This window comes from Typopeltis vanoorti, chromosome 12, assembly GCF_054136105.1.
Source record: "Typopeltis vanoorti isolate ZY-2024b chromosome 12, IOZ_Tvanoo_1.0, whole genome shotgun sequence".
Lineage (NCBI taxonomy): Eukaryota > Metazoa > Arthropoda > Arachnida > Uropygi > Thelyphonidae > Typopeltis > Typopeltis vanoorti.
Window position 1 is genome coordinate 90,528,208 of NC_143560.1, and position 24,623 is coordinate 90,552,830.

Genomic DNA, 24,623 nt, shown 5'->3' on the forward strand with positions numbered 1-24,623 from the left:
TTATCGTCCGTATTAATGGCTAAAAGTAAAGTTCTCCAACCAGTCGGTGTATTCTTCAAACAGTCCACTGATTTTTGGAAGAACACGGTTTTGCCCAACTCCTTTAAAGCATATAAAACTGCAGGAAAACACACGCCACCAGCAAACAAAACTGGCTCCCCCCACATTCCTAGTTTTTCGGGTGATCCTAAATAACAGTATTCTTTAATTACGCTGATCAGCACACTGCACTGTACAAACAGACAAATTTCGTTAAATAACTTTTGCTAGTATATTAATAATTAATTTCCAGGCCACTTTTCATTGGTTATCTCTTAATGAACATCAATTTAAAAAAAAAATCACCGCTTAGTCGTGCGGATACTATTAACTCCCTTTAGATCTTTTTTGGTTTAAACATATCACAAGTATCGTCTCCTTAGCATAAAAAAAAAAAAATCAGATTTCAAGGCATTACTTGACCTCTGAAGTGTTAAGTGTGTACAAATCTTTCCGATATTGGATACTGTTTTCCCTAAACATACTTGACTCAACAAAAAAAGAGCAATTAGTTGCTTAATTACTCCAGTTCTTCATATATTGTTCATGTAGCTTGCAATTTTACAAATGTTTCCATGGTTACATGGTTTCCACTCTTCTCTAAATCTAGTAAAGCATTTTCACTCAACACCACTTCGCAGTTCAACTGCAAACTAGAAGAAAAATGACTAATTATATGAAGAGCCAAAGGCTTCAATTCGGCGACATGAACTTATTTAAGTTAAGGGATATTACATCCCATATTGTTTCTTAGCTGAATAAGAAACTCAGAGTTTCATGCCAAATATAGAAACTATATAAAGTTCGGCGATTCCAAGCTATATTCGGCATGAAACTCTTTGAGTTTCTTATTCAGCTAAGAAACAATATGGGATGTAATATCCCTTAACTTAAATAGAAGAAAAATTTTTCGCCCTTCCACTGATGACTTTTGGAACTTCCTTCTGTCCTTCGCATTTTTTTTTCAGCATAATCTTCAGTGGCAACGTCTTACCATCCCACGGGAAGAACGCTTGCAAAACTTGAACACTTTCGCCGTATTTGACCATCTCTGCTTGCTTTTATTCTTTCGTTCCACGCAATATCACTTCTGTTCGTGTCTAGAAAGTGCTAGATGTATATCCCACACTTAGCAAATTTGGAAGTGCAGATGGCTGTTTATACGAGCCTCATCGAAGGCCTCGAGGATAACACACAACTGTGCGTCTACTTGAATATGATTTCTCCCGAAATATTCTCCATTTGAAAGAGGGTATAGTTTTGATTTTCTGGTCAGTAGTGCAATCGACTGATGACTGTCCAGTTGGGGTCGTGACCACAGTATGATTATAGGATTAATAGATAAGGATTGTTTTGGTAAGATATAATGGATCGCGCAGATATCTTTGGCGAATAATTTGATATCAGTTTTGAAATTCATAATTTCTTCCAGCATGCAATGAGTGATGCTTTCAGACTTGCTTCAGGCATCAAGTGTATTGAATTTAATGATAAAACTAAGAGGTTTACAGATTAGATAGCAAATAATATCAATTAATCTTCTTGGCATGCCGTGATGTCCGAACTAGTTTTACGGCTAGAAAAAGATTTGTAGAGCAGTTGGATGGATTTCTCCGATACTGGATGTTTCATGTCTCTCCTAATTTTAACAAACACCCATCAAAGTTAAAGCAAAGAGATTACATACCGATGAAAGAAAACATCCCTAAATTCAGATCAACGTCATAAATACACGTTGTCATTCTCCAAACTGTTCATTTTCAGTTAGCCAATCAAACCTTTCTTTAAGTTCTGCTTACCGACATTGGACAAAGGTGGCACGTGTTTCCATGTCAGAGAGAACTCAAATTTCCTATTGTTGATCGTGTGTGTGTGTGTGTGTGTGTAAACCCTCTTTGCTCTTCTGTCTTTTTACGGAGATGACAGAAATTTATCCCACACAACATACGAAGTTAGTAACACATTTGTCTTAGCCTTAGTTGCTTCGACGTGTACGCCAGACCAAAGCAAATCGTTTACATCGTTCTTGTTACACTATCAACTATTCTGAACTTCTTCTTTTTTTTTTTTTTAATTTCTTTGTTTAAATCCTGAAATTTCTTCATTTTAACTATTCGTTATTGCAATGGTCATCTATCGGAGATTTTAATGTTACAACTCCATCTGGCGTTTCTTTTTTCATCTGTCCTAATCCAGCAGGTCGAGATGTTAAGACTTTTGCTGTCACCAGTGATCTCTCTGGCATTCTTTTCATCGCTACCAGATAAAACTAATCATGTACTCGTAATCTTTTCTGTACCAATAATCCTAAGTAAATCGCAGGTGTCGGTCATCTTCTAAGAGATTCAGTTGGCAATCCGGTGTTGCTTTTTTCTCCAATGGAGGGAGGCTTAACACATTCAGTTTCGTTCCTGTGTTGCTTAGTGTTGTGGGAATATCAAATGGGATCTTGAAGATTTCTGTGTCCCATTTTCTACAGGATTACTGTATCCCAATTCCTGATCCACATGTGTACGCTAAATTCATCACCGAACATAGTTCTTCTATGTACGGAAACAGTCGCTCCCACTTTGTTATAAGAGACAATACAGCTAGCCTCATAGCTTTAAGTTGCTTCAGCTATAATTTCAGCTGCTCCAAACCAAATGCAGTCTGTCTTGGCATAAATAAGGTTTTCTCGTTTACTTTATCTCTGAAGAGTTATTGGTTTTATACAAATCGCATTTCCATACAACCATCGGATGGTTTTCCCTAAGAGCCTTTAAAAAATACTTTTCTCATTACAGAAGAGACCAATTAAGTTAATTAATGAGGTTACCTTTTCTTCTACGAATATTTCCATTGAATACGCTTTATCAGAATTCGTATTAGTAAGGCTCTCGTTCGCTTCGCAATTCAAATCCAAACCAAGAGTCATCCAATCATTTTGTTTTTTCATTCATATCTTTCTTAAAGGTTACAATCTTCAGGTTTTTAAAACAAATGTTAAGACCTTTTCAATATCTTCCTCCCTTTTTACATTTCTTGCTGAAAAGTAACTTGTTTAGCTTTTGGGAACCTTAAAAGATTATAAATCCCTACCTTCAGTGGAAAGAGTGGCACTTACACTTTTCTGGGATTCGTAGGGATCATCCTGAAGGGGGGTATTACGAGATTCTTTGAGATAAGATGAAGCTAGTGATGTTCCAGTAAACCTTGGGATGTCACGAAGTTCTGTATGACCATTTCCATGGTCACATTTCGAACCAAACTGTGACAACTTCAGACGATGCAATTTGAGGTCACGCAGTTCGCGATATATTTCCGATCTTAAAAGTAACTTGCAAAAATTCGTAATTTGTTATAAGAATGAGGTGACAGAGGAACTTTGTGCAGGCTTTTCCTCCATACACGTAACAATTGCTGGTTCATTCACTGCTAGACTAAGTGCATATTATGCTAATTGTAGGAATTGCAATGCGTATACCTTCTGGCTCGCCCTCGTAACACGTGTAACTGTTTTATGAATAATATCAGGAAAGTGCACATTAGAGTTCATAAAGAACTGGATTTAATGCATTTGTATAAGAGGAATTGTCTTATTCCAGCCAAACACAAAGCCAACCAGGTAATTGACCTCTGGGAATAGTGAACTGGAGATGTTCGGACAGACAGCGCTCAACATCGGATATGGGTATTTTATTTGACTCTTTTTCGTTATTGATGATGGCGCTAGTGTCAGTTCAAGAAGTTCAGACCCGAAGGTGGAATCTACAAGCAACAGTTCGGTGTAGGCGTCGTGTCCTCTGTCCTCTTTGATAGACATTGAAATATCGGAATTATGCGTCAAAGTCTTAGTGCTAGAGTTTGGTATCTTCAACTGGTATTTTTAAAGGCCTATCCTCGTATTATAAAAGCAAGTGGTTCCGTTCAGAGGGGAAAGATATCAAATTTCTCCCACTTGTGTACACAAAATTTATTTTTCTCTTATTATTACTATAAGTAATAATAAGAGAACGATTTCATCGGACAAGTGATTCTGATTCGATTTGTATATAGTGAGAGTTGGAGGCAGCCTTGTCTTCTCATTAGCACAATACGTGCTAGTTGTCTCTCCTATTTCCCCTACCATCTCTTGATGGTAATTTGATCTTATAAGATCATGAGAAAAAAAAGCGGTAGCATTTACCATCCCTTTTAACTCCAAGTCCCCCATCCCCACACGCACACCCAGAGGTTCTCCTTTCCTTCATCCACAAACAAACTTTGTTCGACTCTGCCCAGATGTTTCAATTTGTCTTGGAACGAAGTCTTTCAGTCTTCATCCGTGTTCCGTAGTTTCAGTGACCCTTCATGCAGCTTTACGTTCATATTTCAAGTTTATTTATTTATTTTTTTTTGCTGTGCCTGCGCAGCCTCGTGAAAGCGTTTATAGCTCCATAATGCTAGTCCTCCAAAAGAAAGACCATTATAAGTTCGATTCCAGCCGCCGATTAAAGGAACTTTTTTTCCCCCTGTTTTAGAGAACTGTACGAGTGATAGTGTTTAAGCTCACCAGATGGCGCCACTTGTTTACTATATTCTCGTCCCAGTGTCACATTTCTGACTCCAGAAAATACTTAATTTTTCAATACTGAGAAATATATAAAATTATGCCAGTTCCAATCTAAATAATTTCTGAAAAATAAGTTACGAGTAGCTTCAGTAGTAATGCGTAGATCTCTTCGTAACAAGACGTATTTATTCTCTTTTGAAGAAAATGGGAAATCTGTATCAGGATTTCCTAAAACTAATATCCAAGGTCTGTACTTCAAAACAAAGTTCTTGATCACATTTCTCTATGAAATGGAAGTTCTTTCCTTTTGGTTCCCTCTTCACATGTGCTCGTTTTTCCATGATTTCGAAACATCAATAAAATAATAATTGCCAGAACTAATGCCACGTCTCTGGATGCAAACAGAAGTCATTATTATATTCTGCTTGTTAACATTCTTAAAGAAATAAACTTTATGCTGTCTTGCATATTTATTCCTAAGTATATATTATATTAACTATAAATAAATAAATAAACAGTTATTCTTCAAAATATTTTTGGAAATTAAATTTTTTTTATAAATAAATATTAAAGAAAAAGAAAAATTTAGTTTACGCCTTTTTCTTTCTTCAATAATTCCATTTAAAATTTAGCGATCGTGCAAAAAAAAAAAAAAAAAATTACTTGGCTGGCGGTGATTAATACCTGGGAGGTAATGGATTGCATTGCTGTACCAATGAAGTTTAACTGAGGTTCGGCTGCTGCTGTTACTCCCCAGGGGCGCTGAGATTCGAGAGTTTTTGAGTTCGCGCTCTCTTAAGGTTTTTGCCTTAAGGAAGCAATTTGAGTCTCCGGGGAAAGTGTCCTCCGCCACGGCCCGCTGAGGGGTTTTGTCGGTGAATGATTTTTTTCGGAATTTCAGCGGTTCTGCTCGGTGGTGGCGTGTGGGTGGAAGGCCATCACTGAGTGGAGCCAACGCTGAGATGGACGGAATTTCGCCCACGATTGAGTGGCCTAGGGATCGTCCGAATTTTTAGAGACGGCTTTACCTTTAAATATGGCATTGCTGTAGCCAATGAAGTTCTAACTGAGGCTCGGCTATTGCTGTTACCCTCTTGCCATGATCAGAGCTTTAATACCTCAATGACACCTTATCCCTACACTGTCCTCTACAGATAACGGGGAAGATGAAAAGCATTCTTGCTTCGCCCCTTTAAGCCAGTCCTTATAAGGACAAAATTACTTGGTCTGGGTCTTTTTTAGGACTTCCAGGGTAACGAATGGCAATGCTGTAGCCAATGAAGTTTTAACTGAGGCTCGGATATTGCCATTACCCAGCCATTATTAGAGCTTTTAGCTCAATAACACCCCATCCACACAGATTTTCTTCATTCAGATGACGGGATAAAGAGTCAAGGACTCAGTCAATCTGCAAGTTCTTTTAAGAACAAAATTACTTAATTTTAAGGTAAATCTCTGTGTCACAAATCCATTAATTATCTTGGTTAATCTATTAATACGCATGCAATCATGCTGAAATCATTTTTTTTACGATAATGATAAACCGAAATAAGACGATAACATGACAGCGTAAGTCACATACTTTTGGAAGCTTTAGAAATATTTTCAGCTTATATATAACCTAAAAAAAAAAAAAAAATGTAGGTTGTCTTAACTAAAATGCGGATATAAATTGAGTGATTTTTCCATCCATGAATTTCCCGAAAACTTGTCTGTAAAAGATTTTGTTACTTATGAAGTGTTCTAATACCCAAACTACCTTTTTTTTTTTATTTTCCCCTTTTGGAAAACCCTCATCAACTCTGCTTTCTATACCACAACATAATCACACAGCCATGAATGTTCGCTTCTCGATTGTTAGGTGGCTCACCTCGTTCCCACGAGAACAATGCATTATTACTTGCGTCACTACATTGTTATAGACGAGTAAGTTTTTGAAAGATGGCCCTCGTGCCATTGCCTCGTGTTATGTTTGATTGAAGCTGGCCAAAAGTAGAAATAGAAGACCAATTTTCAGATTCCACCAATTCCTGGCACGCATACGTGTAATTCTGAGTTAAAATGACGCAAGTTCGAAGAGTTTGGAAGATTATTCTGTCTTTTAGCGTGGTTGAGTTCCAGTGCTAACAACATTAACGACTTCGGTATCTATCTGTATTGTCGGTAGTGCATGGAGAGTACGCCAAGTTAGTCCATTGCTCTTACTTCGCTTTCTCTTTACTTTCTTCCTTCTTCTTTATTTTCTTTTCATTTTTTTTTTTTTTGTAAAAATTTTTATTTACAATATTCTGACTTCCTAAAAAAAAAAAAAAAAAAAAAAAAAAATGAAAATGCGTACACGGTTCTATATGTCAACACCAGAGAGGAGATGGAACCAGTAGCGCCCCCTGGTTGAAAGTTTAAAGAGAGGTGCGGAAGAGAGATTTCTGTTGGCAAATCTCCTCCTACACCTCCCCGTCGTATAAGTATTGTGAAACTGCACTGGTTAATCACGAAGCTAATCACGTATTCATCTCCATTCTTTTAGCTTTATTCTGAGGTCACTTTAGTTCCTGTTTATTACTTACACGCAGTCTTCTCTGAGTTGAATCCACGCGCCCATTTTTTTTATTTTATTATCAATACTATTGATTTATATATATATATTTTTTTTGCTTTGCATTTTCACAACTCTTGTTTACCATATTCTGTCGCATGTATACGAAGGTGGAGCTACCTGGTGGCCATCTCCAAGCGTCACGTATTTGATTGGTAAGATGCAATTAGCAAGAAAACTCTAACAGCGGGGAAAATTGTGTCGTCAGCTGTGACCTTGTGCATGTAAAAACAGCTGAGCTTAGATGCACTCTCTTCGTCATCTGTTTCTCTTCTATCTCATTCCTTCCTCTTTCCCCCTCCCCCCCTCTATAATTTATTAATATGGTTTGTTTAGTAAGCAGGAACTTATCTTGATGAAATAAATATATTCAGTGATTTTTTTATGTTATTTAATCTATTTATAACTAAATGCAAACCATTATGAATTCCATCTTAATATGCTTCAGAATACACGTATTGGCCACTTTATTGGGAACCCCTATTAGTATCCTTTCGATCAAAACGAAGCCTTATTAGCCAACACTTCACAAAATACCAGAAGGTTGGCTATCGACTGAGCCTAATTTACGTGGATATGTACAGATCAAAGTTAAACCGTTCAAAGATATCATCCGATAAGTCCGTTTTCATATAAGCAAAAATGGAAAGGAGCTTGGATTAACTCCCCGTCTGTGTCAGCACACTTAAGATGGCAATAGGAATGCTCCTCTAAGCAATCTCTGGAGCTCCCAGGGTTTCCTAATGAAGTAGCCAGTATGTGTACGTATTCTGTGTGATGCTTATTACTAAGTTCGTTTCTGTATACACAATTTAGCAGAATTATGTTTTAGTAGAAAGGCTTCCTTTTACAGTAAATTTAGGCACAAGATTTCTTTTTTTTTTTTTCTTTCTTTCTCTCTCTCTCCTGAGAGAAGTATGCAGCACTTCAATGGGAACAATTCTCTCCCACTTCGGACTCAAATGCTTCGCTTGCGTTCCTAATAAGGTGGCCACTCAGTGTATACACTAACCATAAATGCGATGTTCGTGTATATTCGCATTAAAACCTGTGTCTTTTTATAGCTCGTTAGTTGTCCACTGAGGCCTGCAGATGCTGAACAAGAAACAAGATATGTGTTTTGTGTAAGTACATTCGGGTGAATTCTTTTTAAATTTTGACTTTTTTATTTATTTTTTTTTTTTTGTCAGTCTTTAATAGTGTTGGTGAGAAAAAGCTCTTGTTAACTACGATATACGATAGTCCCCTTAAAAACAATCTGTGAAACGACTGAACATCCCTATCTCGAAGAGGGGAGAAAAAAAAGCAACCAACATGGCTAAGAGAAAACTGTTTCTGCTTTGGTATATCTTGAACAACATGCACGTGCACCTGTTCCCTCCCCACAGTCCATCCCGCCGCCTTCCACGTGTGTGACAGGACAGGTCTTCTACCCCCCCCCCCCCATCCAAACCCACCCCTCTTCCTTTTGCAGTTCGCCTCCAAGTTCCGTGTTGCTTTTAATCCGCCGTCATTTTTATAAACCGAAGTTACCCATCCTACCGATCCGGATGCCATCCCACAGCGGCTGCGGTGTCGGTCAGTGACCTGCAGTAAATTCCTCTGTACACCTGACGGTAGCGCAGACGTACGGATTACAAGGCTGTACTCCCGAGGAAGTTTTGGAACGGCTAACATTTTTAATGTCATCGTTATGTTCTTCATAATACAGTATTTGCTTGCTTTTCCCCCTGGGTGGGAGAATTAAGTCAAGGGGAGAAAAAGGGGGAGTAGAAACCCCTTGAGGTAACGACGTATCTCGTAGCAGTAAGTGTTAAGACAAATTACCTACATTATGAATTACTGCTAATGGCTCCATTACTCACTAGATGTCGCTTTTGCTGGCCTCCATGACTGATGTATTTTTACGAAAACAAAAGGGAGGTGCCGCATCCCGTACCGGCGACATATCATTAGCGAGGCCGTAAAAATAGTTCTGTATTGGCTAATGTTGTCTTGTTCGTTAGCATATGACCTATACTTGACCTGGACACCGACATTATAAACACTCCCCTCTTCCGTGCTAGAGTTATGGTTGCAAGATAAGCCCATTCGGAATGGGCCGCCTCTTTGTAAGTGCAGCAAATGAACACCGCGGATGATTATTTGAAGTAGGGGAAGGCGCTATTTGTTGCCTTAGTAAATGGATAGAACAGAAATGATCGGATCGTGTCGAGCATCTCTTTCCTCCCCCCCCCCTCTACTATCATCCTAGGGAAGATACTAGCAACGAATTTATTTATTTTTTTATCTTCACGTTCTCAATCTCACGGCGAAGTAATGAAAAAGATGAGACGTCGTATCTTACAATACCATCGGAGATAATGCCCTAAATGACTATCACGTGGTTTCTGTGCTCATTCTGAAAAGATGCCTTCCGTATTTGGTCAAGGAGAAGTTCGGTCTAAACAGCTATCATATCTTTCATTCTTTGCTAGTACTCGGCTCCGATCGCAAAAAAAAAAAAAAAAAAAAACGTTCCTTAATGCGTTTTTTATTTATTATATTTTGGTCGTTCCCAAACTGCATCCCAGTCGTATTTGGTTGTGTAATGCATGATCGGAGTAATCTTTTCAATCCCCCCCCTCCCGACCTTCTCTCAATGCACAGTTTAATAGCTGTCACCTGCAGATACGATTTAATGGTGGCCTCCGTAAACTTGCGTTATGAACGCAACTTCCAAGGGTGGGATATGATCGACTTTCCTTCTTCCGAGACCCCTCCCTGCCCATCAAAATCCATTATTCATCCCCGAATAACTCAGGGGGAGGGATCAGTGTTTTTACCTCATCCATCTTATTCTTAAGAAATTTGGGCGTCCTCCCCAACAAAGAAAAATGAAAGATGCGCGGATGATGATGATACAGACGCGACCATCGCGGATGGCGATATGGAGGGAGGTACACACACACGTTTTGAAAACATGTTAAGTTGATGCCACAGGATGCAGGCCTGCCACAGATATGCGTGTTTTAATTTGTCACATAGCCAGTCGGTTGGTGTCCTTTCAGAGCTTTGCTTTCTCCTGATTTTTTTTTTAATGCAATTTCTGGTTTATATCATGAGAACTATTTACTATCGCCAATGGATTTTTGCTCGTTTTTAGTTGGCTATGTGATAGCCGATTGGGAAAAAAAAAAAATACTATGATATGAACAGTATCCCTTTTCATTCTCAAAATCTTATTCCAATTTTTATTTTTTCTTCGTAAAAATACTTGGAATTTAGACAGCATTGTTTTGCATTGAACAGAAGAGGTCCTATTGACAATGAATTTAGTTCGGCCCGACATGAAAGATTCTGAGGCCTGTGAAAGTAAAAGAATTGTATTTAGATACCTTCGGCGGAGAGGTGAGATGACCAGACCTACCCGAATGCGATGACTGTCTCGATTATATTAATATGTTAATGACAATATTACGTTATATATTATTAGATTTGTGACACTGATTGTCTCATGTTCCAACATTGTTATTAAGGAACAAAATAGATTTACCTTATTATAAATTAGATAGAAAGAAAGAAAAATAAAGATCCATCTTTATTGTATGCTAATTAGCAAAAGAATGTTTGGTTTTAAACTATAAATGGGCTTAAAAATTTCACAGAGCTCTTACACCAGTTCATAATTTACTTACACAAGCTACATAAGTTTTCCAAACAAAAAACGTTATTCTGACATTTGTGTTCTAGAATTGTTTGTAGCTTATGCTATATTTTGTTGACTTTCGCAATTCCGTCGACGAACGAATACTTTTGTAATTAATTGCGAGAGCAACCCTTAACCAATAGCACTCTCTTTTTAAGTGTATTAAGAGAGTAGTATTTGACCTGCAATACTTGATCACTGTCAGATCAATGTAAAAATATGTCAAGGATCCAAGCGTAACAACACAGTGACAAACTGAACGAAGGAATCAGAATGGGGCCCAATTATTTGAACAGCGTTTATCATCCAAAAAAAAAAAAAAAACGTGTGTAGGATACAAAAAATATTTATTTCCCATGGGAAACAAGCAATCCCCAACTGCGCATATTCCAACACCCTTCTGCTTGTTGTCCGATCACGTGCCATGGATGTGTAAGCCTAAACGCCAGGGCCAGGGCGTAAGTGCTCCGCGTCTAGAAAAAAAAATAAAATAAAATCACGGTCAGTTGCGGGGGGGGGGGGGAAGCCGAATCCTTCACGTCAAGGTGGCTGTAATGCACGAGCGAGAGAAAGCCACACATCACGTGGCAGGCCGTAAAAAGCTGCGACGTCTGTGTTCGAGGAAAAGCCATTCTTTCTTGGTGAGTGGCTTTACCGGCGCCTCGACCTTCACGGAGCGACATCAGAAGAATGAGGGCGGGTGTTAACTTCCCTGCCGTCCCTAAGGTTATCCTGGCTTGTTGTCCGATCACGTGCCATGGATGTGTAAGCCTAAACGCCAGGGCCAGGGCGTAAGTGCTCCGCGTCTAGAAAAAAAAATAAAATAAAATCACGGTCAGTTGCGGGGGGGGGGGAAGCCGAATCCTTGTTGTCCGATCACGTGCCATGGATGTGTAAGCCTAAACGCCAGGGCCAGGGCGTAAGTGCTCCGCGTCTAGAAAAAAAAATAAAATAAAATCACGGTCAGTTGCGGGGGGGGGGGAAGCCGAATCCTTCACGTCAAGGTGGCTGTAATGCACGAGCGAGAGAAAGCCACACATCACGTGGCAGGCCGTAAAAAGCTGCGACGTCTGTGTTCGAGGAAAAGCCATTCTTTCTTGGTGAGTGGCTTTACCGGCGCCTCGACCTTCACGGAGCGACATCAGAAGAATGAGGGCGGGTGTTAACTTCCCTGCCGTCCCTAAGGTTATCCTGGCTGTCCAATTAACCCCCGGGAACAGGGGACCGCTCAGGTAAGCGGCAAAGAGATAACTGGACTGCCCGCTGTGATGCGACCTGTCCGGCGCCCGAACTTCGTGGCTTCGAGAATAAGAACGCCTTTTCGCCCGCCATCTTCCGAACGTCGAAGTGGACAGCAGACACACCTTAATACCTTATCAATTCCGTCAGCCATTAGCCACCCCCCCCTCTCTCTTTTTCTGCGGGAGCGACTTTTGCTTTTCTTCGTTCCACCGTAATAAATCATGGTGGCGGCTTTTCTCCCAAAAGGTGCATCGGAAGTATCTCGCTGACCCCACCCGAGCCTTATTGGATAATTACAAACGAGTGTGTTGGTTAGGAGAACAAAGCCGAGTGTGTGTGTGTGGACACTCGGACGGGGATTCAAGGACGTTGATGGAGCAGGTAGAATAGAACAGTGGAAATACTGTGAGATTGTCTACGGACAGGTCGAATAGCGGACTGTCTGTTGTTCAATTGAATTGCGAGTTTGATTGTCGGCAATTGCTTGCAAGCGGGAAGGGATTTAGAAAGACTGGGTTTTCATAATTATGCTAACAAACTGTCTTTTGCACTTCTATCGGTTTTAAGTTCTTTGTTTTCTAAGCTGAGAGAACATTCTGAAACCCAGGTGTGTGTGTGTGTGTGTGCGTGTGCGCGCGTACGGACTCGTCAACTTCGGTTGCTTATTTGAACGATTCCGAAGAGTCCTCATTTGTGACTTAGTTCTTTTATTGAGTTTTGAAATGATCTCGCTACACTTGCGAACTATTGCTTCTCTTCGGAGGCCAGGTAGAACATGCAAACATTCTGACCATTTGGATTAGTGAGTTTTCTTCAAAGAATTTATCCATACTTTCATAGGATAATATTCTTACATCAGAAACGTTTTAATATCAAATGGAGAACCCCCCCCCCCAAGTAATGTGCTCACCAAAAAAAAAAAAAAAAAGTTCAAAAGATTGGTGGGGAAACTAACAAAACGTACATTTTGGTCGGAGTAGGACTGACTCGAGAAGTTTTCCGTATGTCTATGGTATTGGAGGAAAATTATTCTGTGGTCACACTTTGATTGCTTGTCGAATTAAAAAAAAATAATAATAAAAAAAAAACGTTTCGAAGAAGCCAGGATGGTATGCCGAACTCTATCGGCATAATCTGCATCATATGCGAAAGATACAGTGCGGACACGCGAAGCATTTTTTTTTGCTGAATGTCTTATGAATGTTCTTCGAAGAACTGAATTTTGAAAGATGAGTGGATGGAGGGGTGGGGGGGATATTCTGGGAAGGCGTGGAATAAACGGCAGATTACTGGTTTGCGCGAGCCGCCAGGGTCGAAGTTCCACGAACACGTCATGTCACATCTTCCGAAACCGACGGCCCCCGACCGACAGGTTGTAAGATGCCCTGCCGGAACTTTTGATGGGTTTGTCCGCATATCACCGTTTTCGTGAGACCCCTCACAACTGATGGACTGCATTCTTCGAATTTTATGACCGACTTTCTATATATTTATAGAGTAATTAATAGTGAGGCGATAACATCGCATGCCATCCGTAATGAGATTCATAGCGGTGATTAATGTTTCTCATTAATGGTCTTGCCCTCCGTTGTCTTCAGGCGCTTTCCAAAACCTTACGCTGTCTCCAGGACTTCCTACCCCACCCAGCGGAGAGAGAGCCGGATTCCGTAACATGATCCGATGGTAGACCACCCTCTTCAGAAGAAGAACCGCTTCATTGAAAAAAAGAGCGAAAAAAAAAAAAAAAGAATATTGAACAGTAAGAAATTCGACAATCTGAATTTTCAATTGTGACGTCACATTTAGTTTTAAAAATGTTGAAATAGACAACGCGATGCACAAGAAAATGAGCTTTCAGATGTGACGTCACAGTTGATTTGAACAATGTCGCGAGCATTCTTGAAACGGTCAATTGAATTCGTCATAACTGAATGTACATTTCTTTTTATATTTTACTGCGCATGTCACGCGGTTCACATGTTAGTGTTAAGCTGAATAGAATTAACCGGAGAAGATAGAGTCTGGCCGTCAATCTCCTCATTTAATTGCACGCGTAGTGGTCCAATCTCTACAGGATGCTGTTTGTTTTCGGGATTGAAAAATTAAATCTTCCTGTTTCTCGCATCAGATACACTTCAGCAACTCAGGTAAAAAGCGAACCACGTGCCTGATAAGATCGCAATAATTTTGCCGAGGGGGGTTGGTTGGTCTTCGAGAATAGAATCGAATAAATATTGCAGTGACACACACTCGGCCTACGAGAGCCTTGTTTCCCTTATCAGAATTTAATTATCTCCATCCCTATCCTGACCTCTCTTTTTGTTCAAAAATCCGCACACACACACACACACACACACCGACTCTATCAAGGTACGGAACCGACGCTAGCACGAGCCGTAAGGGGTAAAAAGGCAACAACACCGCTTTTCTTCCTGATCCACAAGCGGGCAAATTATAGTTTTCTTTCATACCCTCAGGTATGAAGGCATCGCCGTTTTTTCCTGTGGTCGTGATGGTATTTAGCTGGCCAAGACCATCCCCCTTCGCCCGCTGATAAACATTGTATACGTTTATGTGCGGCAAAGCGCATATACTCGCGTGCTTGTACCGAACCTCGGAGACGGTCGTAAGAGCAATATATTTACCGAAGGTGCTTAACGGGGATTGTTGCATTTCTGGTCCCTTTTTTTATCTTGGAGGGAATCCAAATGCATATTTTTCCGGGGTGGGTCGAACCTTCAGCATCGCAAACACACGACTTAGCTTCTAAGATTTCTTCTTTCTTAGGTTCGCACGAGTGACGATAGCCTCCGTGGCACTTCGGCCATCTTCTTTCCTCTTCCCCCCCCCCCCTTCGCTATTTTTACTCACGCATCATCCTAACGACTTATTTTTTCTCTCTTTCCCGTCCCTAAAGAACAATCCTAAAATACGTTTAAGAGGATGGCGCAGGTGTTCCTGATGTTTAAGTTAGCGTGACAGTCTCCGCAGTCATTTACGGAGATTAGTTTGGGGGGGGGGGGGGATTGCAAGAGTAGAAGTTTCCTTTTGCCTAAGTTGATGACAAACGTGGGACTTAAGAAGTAAGGGAGTGGGAAGGGGGGGGGGGGGTTAGTTGTCGTTGTCCAGGTGTTCATTGTGAGATTGCGTGACAGTGCGGTCTGTGATATGCTACGACAAAAAAAATAGTGCACTACCGACCCATTCTTTAGTATCTCTCTTTCTCTTTTTTTTTTTTTTGTTCTTTTTTATTTTATTTTATTTTTTTTTTTTTAACTCGCCCGTTTCTAATTTCTGGTTACTGTTCAAGTTGTAACAAGCACTCGGCTTATACAAGCACTTAGGTGTGTGTGTGTGTGTGTGTGTGTATGCTTATAATAGATCGGATATGTCCGACCATGTTTTGTATTCTTTAAATCGCGTTTTTGTCTTGGACAACAATGCTTGCATGTGCTGGGGGATGTAATTGGACGAGTGTATCACTAGCGCTGAATCGAGCAAAAAAAAAAAAAAAATGTGCGCGTGCCTGCGCGCGCATATGTATGTATTATATAAACGGTAACTTCATTATATTGTGAATAAAATTCAGTAAAGAGAATTGGAGATCGAAAAAATTTGATCATCTGGAGGGGATGTTTTGTGGCATCATGGAATTATGTAAATAAAATTTAATAAAAATTCTGTGGATAAAATTATTCTAATTGTACATAATTTCAAACATTCAATTTCCATTAAGATTTATTTTAATGATTGCAAATGTTTTTTCGAAAGTATGTAAATAAAGTTAAGCGTAGAAACCCATGAACAGTGCATTTACCACATTTGATGGTGTTTACAGTAAAGCACTGTAGGTGGCGTTGTCTTCTCTTCGGTCCTGTTCCTGCAAAGTGGCCGATAACGCCAAAGGTATGTCTGATTGATTGTTGCTTCTTAGCTCGAGCAGGCGGACGCAACCTCCCCCCCCCCCTCCAAGCCCTCGCGGATCGCACACAGCAACCAGGAAGTCTTCCAAAAATATGTAGCGGGCGCATCCCTTTTGAACATCGAGTTGGCCACCCTCGCTTGTGGGGGTTGTTTTCTTTTCTACGGTGTTGTTAAGAAGGGCGCACCCAACTCGCTCATTCCCAACTCCTTTTGAATGAGTGAGAGAAGTACAAACAATATTATGCAAATAAAGAAGGGTATTAAAAAGAGAGAGAGAGAATTAAACACAGGAGGAAGTGTTGCTAGGCAACAGCAAACAACCAAATACGTGGAAAATAACCCAGGGAGAAAAAAAAAAAAGCACAGAAATTCAGAGTTAAAAACGGCTCAAAATTTCTAGCTATCAAGGGAAGAAATACATTTATTTCTATTTATTTTATTTTATTATTTTTAGTTCGTTCTAGACTCATTTGGTATTGAGAGCAGCAGAAATATTCGTTTGGTTATTGGTTTATATATAAATGAATGGTAAGAAAGCTTTCGTTTAAATAACTTAGGAGAATATTACGGATCCATTCGTGGTGTAAAGCACGTCCAATACCGAAGGTTATATTTTCATAAGCTCTATGGTAAATTTTGAATTTTTTTTTTAAATTAAGCTATAAAATATAGATGGATTTATAATATCCTGCATTATTTAATTTTTCAAAAATTTAATTACTTTATCCTCATATTTTATTCAACTGTACACCTACCAACAATTCACTTATAGATTTAACTTGCCGATCGAATCGCCATTATATGATATTATATATTATAACCCGTGTGGTGGCCGGGATAAGAATGGCCCCACTGTAGCCCATGCATGTCGTACGAAGCAACTGAAATGGGTACCCAGGGAGGCTAATGGATGGCAATGCTGCAGCCAATGAAGTTTTAACTGAGGCTCGCTTTTGCTGTTACCTGGCAACACTTCCTCCTGTATTATATTATATGGAGGAGGATCACTAAAGATACCCAGGGTAACAGATGGCAATGCTGTAGCCAATAAAGTTTTAACTGAGGCTCGACTATTGCCATGACCAGAGCCTTTAACAATAATTGTCAAGACTGTTAAATAAATTAAATAAATACGAAGACAAATCAAAGGTGAACATACGAGCTCGGCGGAGTTCATCTCTTTTAAATGGTGCAAGCCAAGGCAACTCCGATGTCGAACGTTATGTTCTCGTAAGCTCTGGCAAATTTCGCAACTTTTTTTTTTTTTTTCTATTTCTGTATTTGACTAAAATATTGCTGAACAACATTTACTGCTATCTTTTGTCGATCGAGAAAATAAAGGGAGAGGGGGGGGGTCGATAGGGTGAGAGGAAGGCTCATATCAAACGTCAAAAGATTCTTGGAATAGAAACCATTCCAAAAAATAGAAAAAAAAATGGATTAATGAGATTTTATCTTCTGTCTCTCTCTTCCAGCCCAACGTCAATTCGTTGGCTTCCTTTGTTGCTTATGACCATGAAAAATTTTGCACTGCTCTAACAATACTTCACGTTGTCTAGGAAACAAGCAGGCAGGTATTTTTATACATCTTTTAGATAATTTGTCGATAACAATTGGTGTTTTCAATTGTTGATAACAATCCGTATTGCGAATAATCGGTATTGTTATTGAAGTGTCTGCAAGTTAAACTTTTTCTACTTTAAGCATTGTTCAAATTGTTTGGCAAGTATTTGTTCACAGTTCGTGACTTTATTTATTTAAAATGCAACTATAGGTTAACTGCCACAGCAGAAATGTGTGTAACTTGCCTCAAATATAGGAATGACCCCAAACCGAACGAAAAAATATAATTATAAATTTCCGACATAACGATGATGAAAGTTTTTATTAAGTTTACAAATCATTTTAATTCATCAAACTAAACGAAATCTAAACTGAAAGATCAAGTGATGACACTTGCATGAGTCGGAAATCGACTTGATATTCAGGTTTGTTTACGAAAGAAGTCAAAATGATTCGGTGTCCATCTTTTGAGTGTCGATTCTTGATCCTAAACGATTTAAAGAAAGGTCTCACAATCCAGTTCTTTAGAACTATGCAGTATTCATTCTATTCGTCGATGTTCTTGACTGTGTGCTCCTAGGCTGGTTTGTGTTTTTAAGAAATAAAAATCTCCCCACAACAGCTGTATTATTACGAATTTCATCACGTGAACGAGTCAGTGACATTTTATTCTGTTTACTAATTGAGAACTAGATTTGATCAGACTCCAGTTCGGTTTGTTCAAGCTTTGTAATTCAAAGCTTGAACAAACTTTTTTTTAATTGAATTAATCTTAAATTTTCATTTTTTTAAACTGAGTTAATAGGATTGGTGATTTAAGGGAAAATCATTGGGAATTGTTTACAGAAAATACCCCTCCCGATAATAAATGTTTCTAATATTGCCACCAGATGGCACCACGTTTAGAGGTTCCTATTCAAATTTGTACGAGACCGTTTAAGGTGAATCCGAACTGATCGTTGGCATTAAATTACCTAAATAATCGTTCATGCAAGCGAAGCATGCATTCATAATTACCACAATATAACAGTTAAAAATCCTCTATTGTTAGCACATCGTGTGTAAGATTCATGATCTGGACAAAATTGAAAATTGCAACAATCTTGTTTACTTTCAGCCTTTTCTTCAGTATATTAAGTTTATTCAGTAAATCGCTAAATAAGAAAATTTTACTATGCCCAAAATATTTCAAAATTTATAATTTCAGTTCGTCACGAGATCAAAAATAAAAAGCGACACCTGTTTTTATAGCGAGGAATCTTTTAAATGCTACAAAGAAACAGTTTTATAATTTGGAAAAACTTATTTTTAGATCTCACGCTTAATAATAATAAACTTAGCGATACGAAACAGGTTTTCATCATACGCTTAGACGTGATGAACTAATTGGCTTTCAGCGCCATCTATAAACAAATAATAGCACACTAAAATGAATAAGTCAACAAAATCTTTACTACCGCACTTTCACAGAGTAAAAAAATTGCATATAGATTATTTACAGTATATGAGGGGATATCAGGGGTTGGAGATCGAAGTGAGACTGCGTACATCACAATTTTAAAGGGGAAAAAAATAAAAAACGCACAACTCAGAACAAGACGGGTTTACAGGTTTTTCGACATCTCCGCCTACGGACATTTTTTCCACGACCTCTCGGCAAAGAACGCAGCCGGGGACACGTGAGGGGAATGGGGGGGGGGAAAGAATATGTAGCCGCCGGGGTAAATGGCTCCTATGGAACGCTGTAACAGCGGCATCCTCCCTAAGGGCATGTTAGGCTTAGCTGGACCTTTTTGAATGACACGAAATGGGCCACAAACGTGTTCCACTCTAGTTAAGGGAGCTAGTCGAACAGGTTACCGCTAAGATTATCCTGCACGTGATAGTCAGGTTGCCTCCCTCCGTGTGTGTGTGTGTGTGTGTGTCTTCTTACGGACTCCTATTCGGCGTTGGAAATGATTCTCGGGATGTTGTTGCGGTTGGGATGGAAGATTCGAGTGATCGCTACAGAAGGGGTCTTTAAGGGCTTACGAAGGTCTTATGACGTGTTCGTTTCTCATGACGGGGTGGATTGGTGTATCTGTTTAGACAGGCACGAATTTTGATTGTGAATTATCTTTGGCCATCCCTGTATTTGAAGAAAATTCCATGCGCCGATAGCAGAAGAAAATATCACACAGCCATTTATTAACAATTAATTTTTTTAAAATGTTGATTTCAACAATTAGCATGCGTTTCATTGTTAGGAATACCTAACAATAGCAGTTTTCTGAAATTATTTTTTGTTTTTAATTTTTATGTAGGTAATGACAGTATTTTAAAGGTGGAATACCATGGGCGGACCAAGGGTTGCATAAGTAGGGTGGAGTCGAATATGATTTCATAATACAAAGACAGTCGTCACATCGGATGCTGAAAGTCACTTAATATCTTTTTTACGACGTTTTCAGGGTTGCAAGCCTTTATTGTCACCAGATGATTCAAACCCGTGCATAGCCTGTCATTGAAAACACGAGGGTGTTGTCCACTTTCCCACCAAGCCTTAATTAAAGCCATAGCCTTTATTTTTATAATTACAAGAAAATAAAGCTAGTATTTATATTTGCGTGTGCATTCTCGATCTATCTTATATAGATATTCAATACGCCATGGCTTGCTAAATTTGAAGATTTCTTTCACTTTAATTCTAAAGTACTTTTAAAACGGAAATTCTCAAACAAACAAAAAAAAAGGTTAATTTGATTTTTGCCAAACACCTACAGGTCCCATGGTTTTCTTGATTTTTGATTACATTTCGAATTGGGCTGTTTCTGACATTTCTTAAGGTTTCTGAAAAATGCAGCCCAATCAAAGGGAGTTCTGGTTGATCCACATCCTTTGCAGACACTTCTACTCTCGTGATTAAACCCACTTCGACCAAATTTGAAATGTAGTCGTTAACGTCCTCCTGACAATCTCCCCAAATGCACCAAAAACGAAGCGAAATAAGATGGCTTGGAAAAGGGATACACAGGATTCAGATTATTTAAGCTTTAGCCCACTAACGGTACGTAAAACGTACTGTAGATTTTTCAACTTTTCGTGTTTGGCGGAATTTACATGAAGAATTCTGAATCCTTGTGAATTTTGCTTTTCATCTTCCCCGTTATCTGTAGAGGACAGTGTAGGGATAAGGTGCTATTGAGCTATTAAAGCTCTGATCATGACAGGAGGGTAACAGCAATAGTCGAGCCTCAGTTAGAACTTCATTGGCTACAACATTGCTATCCATTATCCTCCAAGGGTATTATTAATCACCGACTATTTAAGTAAAGGTGAAATCTCAAAAAATCGGACGATCTCTAGGCCACTCTATAGTGGGCGAAAGACCGCCCACATCTCAACGTTGGTTCCACTCAGTGACGGGCTCCCCCACCACCGAGCAGAACCGCTCAAATTCCGAAGAAAATAATTCACCGACAAAGCCCCTCAGCGGGTCGTGCCGGAGAACACTTTCCCCGGAGACTCAAATTGCTCCCTTAAGAGAGCGAACAAAAAGTCTCGAATCTCATCGCCCAAGGGGGTAACAGCAACAGCCGAACCTCAGTTAAACTTCATTGGTACAGCATTGCCATCCATTACCCTCCAAGGGTATTAATCACCGCATTCTCACATGATAAACAACGATACCTCCAGTCAACTTCCGATAATATCCCTTTCTCATTAAAAATACGTTATTATAAAAAACTTAAAGGTGTGCTCTGATATTTATAGATTTTTTTTGAAAACTAGCTTTTTAATTTTTTTATTTTTGAATAATCAAATAAAATAAAAGTTGCATTATTGTTTCATAAAATAATGAAATTATTTTTATATTTAGTATAAATGTAGCATAAATTAGTTCACTTCCGTTTTAAAATATTAATTAGAAATACAAACTCACAAATTAACTGTATTCAGTATAACCGTTAACAAAATATATCATCATAGGCTGGTTTAGTTGGTCACATCAATATGTCTCACCCGTTGCGATCTCAGATTTAATGCACGAAATTAAAGCTTCAACCATAACTGCTAATCAATGTAATCAGCGATATCAATTCACTTAAATTTATGACGAGGTTCAAGGAAGAATACGAAACATTATTTTTGTGTGTGGGGGGGAGGGGGGGATACAACCTCCGATTTGCCTTCTATGCGACCCACGTGTTCCTCCCACGCGCTATTCCAAGTAGTAAAACTAACCCTGAGACTCATCGGAATAATCGCTGTGCCATCCCAACACACAGAAACGAGGGCAAGGTAAATGAATCCCTTGACAACATCCCTTTGATTAACATTCAAACACTATCCGGTTAGTAGTTCCGCAAGTGATTAACAACAAAAAGGGCTCAGTGTTAGCACGAGAACATCTCGTCGTTCGGTTTATTGTGTTGAATCTCATTTTTTTGGATGTAAACAAACCAATACCTCACCAACGAAAGAGTTTTCCTTTGCTTAAAAAACGATGTTAATGGTTCTGTACAGAAGATTGCATTTCGACACAGACTTCTTGTGTCTTCAGAAAGTGCTTTGAAAGGGCGTAACAAGTAGATGACATTGTTGCAGTGTTTAACAAAAGGTTAATCAAAGAAGTTGTCTCCGCGACTTCTTCAGACACGTGGGATGTCTTTGGAAGGAGAATAATAATAATAATAATAAAAAAATACCTGATCTAAACTGCGCAATCAATTGCAAACTCGATCGAATGTGTAGACACCTTGTGACCCTTTTTTGATATTTTGTTGCTAACTTCGTCGCCTTTAAACGTTTCTGTCACACCCGATCGATAATAACTTATAGATCTCAACTGACTCGTTGGGTGGGGGGTGGGGTTGTCATTCTTCAATTATGCCTTCTTTAAGTGTAACTGAATTCGTCGAAACAGAGAATCGATGACGAAGTGCTCCGTCATTGTCTCCATTTGCAAGGGCGTGTTCGAGTGTCATCCATCATATCACGTGCGTTTTGCCAAATCTGCACCTCATTCGTATCAAGGGGGGGAGGGGAGGACAGAGAAACTCCCTGGTTGCATAACCACACAGCAAGACTTAAGCAGAGATTACACAAGCATTGACATTAAATCTTTCCACTTTCAAAACAAGAAATATGTTCCTCGATTGAGATTCATAATTTGGTGTTCCGAAAAATGTTTCCAAGCAAAATTCTCGTGTTCGGTCTAGGATGGAGATGGCAGGATTTTATAACCACCAAACATGTTGGCTGAATTTATTCAACCTAAATCCAGAACATACTGAACTCTTGGCTTATACATTCCTAGTGATCCTGCGATTTTTTTTTTTTTTTAATGTGACTTCCCACCCGTAAAAAGTTGTAAATCTATAGGATATTAGTACCATAGGTGGCTAAGAATTTTGTCAATTTTTTTTTTATTTTTAAATATTTTTCTTGAATTTTTTTTTACCTGATCCAGAAACCCTACTTTAGAATTCAGAAATTGAACTTTTCAATCCACTTCAGGCCTCCAATAAGTAATGACTCATTCTCTCCTGAATCTGCTGTAATGACGATTAATTGAAAATGACTTATCTAATTTACATTTCGTGCTTATAAACAAGGCCTTATAAACGCACATGTCTATAAATATCGCTCTCCAAAATAGTTGAATATTATACAATGCATAATTAATTTAATTCCAAAGCTAACAAATTCTGTTTAATCGGAGATTATGACGTCACAATGTCAACTTAAAAATGTGTGTTTCACTTATTCTTCGAATTTGTTCAACTATAATTGTTTTTAGTGCATTTTTATCCCAACAATGATAGGTTTCGACTACAGGTGGCATCACTCCAACTCACTGCACGGCATTCACTGAGGGGGGGGGGGATTATTTAATACCTAAATATACTTGCACGATTATCAAGTCGGCAAACAATGCAAGGTTCACTGGGACTATAATTGAGTTCAATGCGGGACACGTCAAGTATAACGAGGCGTAACCGCGTCTACGCTACACACCAGTTAAGCCTAGCGTTAAGGGTTTTGAAATCGTATTAAAATGGGTTGCCTGGAGACTAGATGCAGGAAGAGTTGGGGAAGGAGGACGATGGGTGGGTGGGTGGGGGGAGGAAGAAGCCGAGATTTTTGCGAGGAAAGTCCCTCTTTGTAGCGATTATGTAGTTTGTGACAAAAGTGTTGTTCTTAGGGGCCATTAAAGTGGGGGTGGGGGAGTTGCGTTCATTCACAACCAACCCTAGTGATTAGTATGTAAGCGCCAACAAAATGAAGCTCCGCCAACATAGCAAGAATTCCTAATGAAGCCAATCACACCACTCTTACGCGCCGGGTTGTTCTTGTCGATTTAAACACACACACACACATTGCATCAAAGCGTTCGTTAATAGATGGCGGGAGCAGCAGCAGCAGGAAGGGGGAGGGAGACGATGGCTCGAGGATGACGCAGAAAGGCAATGATTCTTCCGACTTCGGATAAGTTCCGCTAAGAGTTTAATTTTTCAAATATATTTTTCCCCATCTTTTAATCGATGGAAAGATTGTGAAAATTAGCGTAATTTATGTGCTCGTAAAGGAAACGGCCAAAATGATAGCTGCATTTATTGTATAATGTGTATTAAACCATGCAAGGAAGAACCGGAGTCGACAGGATTCTATACATAGGTAATTGATACAAGCGAGTAATCGCTTTTATCTAGACATTAAAAAGAACAATTTTCAATTGTGACGTCACAACAACTTTGCTTGTAGATTTTTAGTGTTTTTATTATATTTAGCATTCCATATTTCTCACATGGAAATTAAAAAAAAACTTTTCAATTGTGACGTCACAATAGCTTGGATTGTAGGTTTTTTTTTTTTTTTCATTTAGTATATATTGCATATTTCACTATCTTGTTAAAAGTTAAAAAAATAAAACAGGTTTCAATTATGACGTCACACTAGCTTCCGTTGTAGATTTAGTGTTTATTGCATTTAGCATAGATTGCATATTTCTAACTTTCAATTGTGACGTCACAATAGCTTGGATTGTCGGATTT

General features: G+C 39.1%; 1 protein-coding gene across 1 annotated transcript in view; it reads left to right on the forward strand.

Annotated features, from left to right (window-relative positions):
• The window catches only part of LOC150100996 (transcription factor AP-2-epsilon-like), a 102,990-nt gene that overhangs the window by 58,760 nt on the left and 19,607 nt on the right, over positions 1-24,623 (forward strand). The window contains exons 3-4 of the mRNA XM_090401959.1: positions 4,542-4,559; positions 14,275-14,298. Of these exons, the coding sequence (XP_090258085.1) occupies positions 4,542-4,559; positions 14,275-14,298 (42 nt within the window). The remainder of the gene's footprint in view (positions 1-4,541; positions 4,560-14,274; positions 14,299-24,623) is intronic.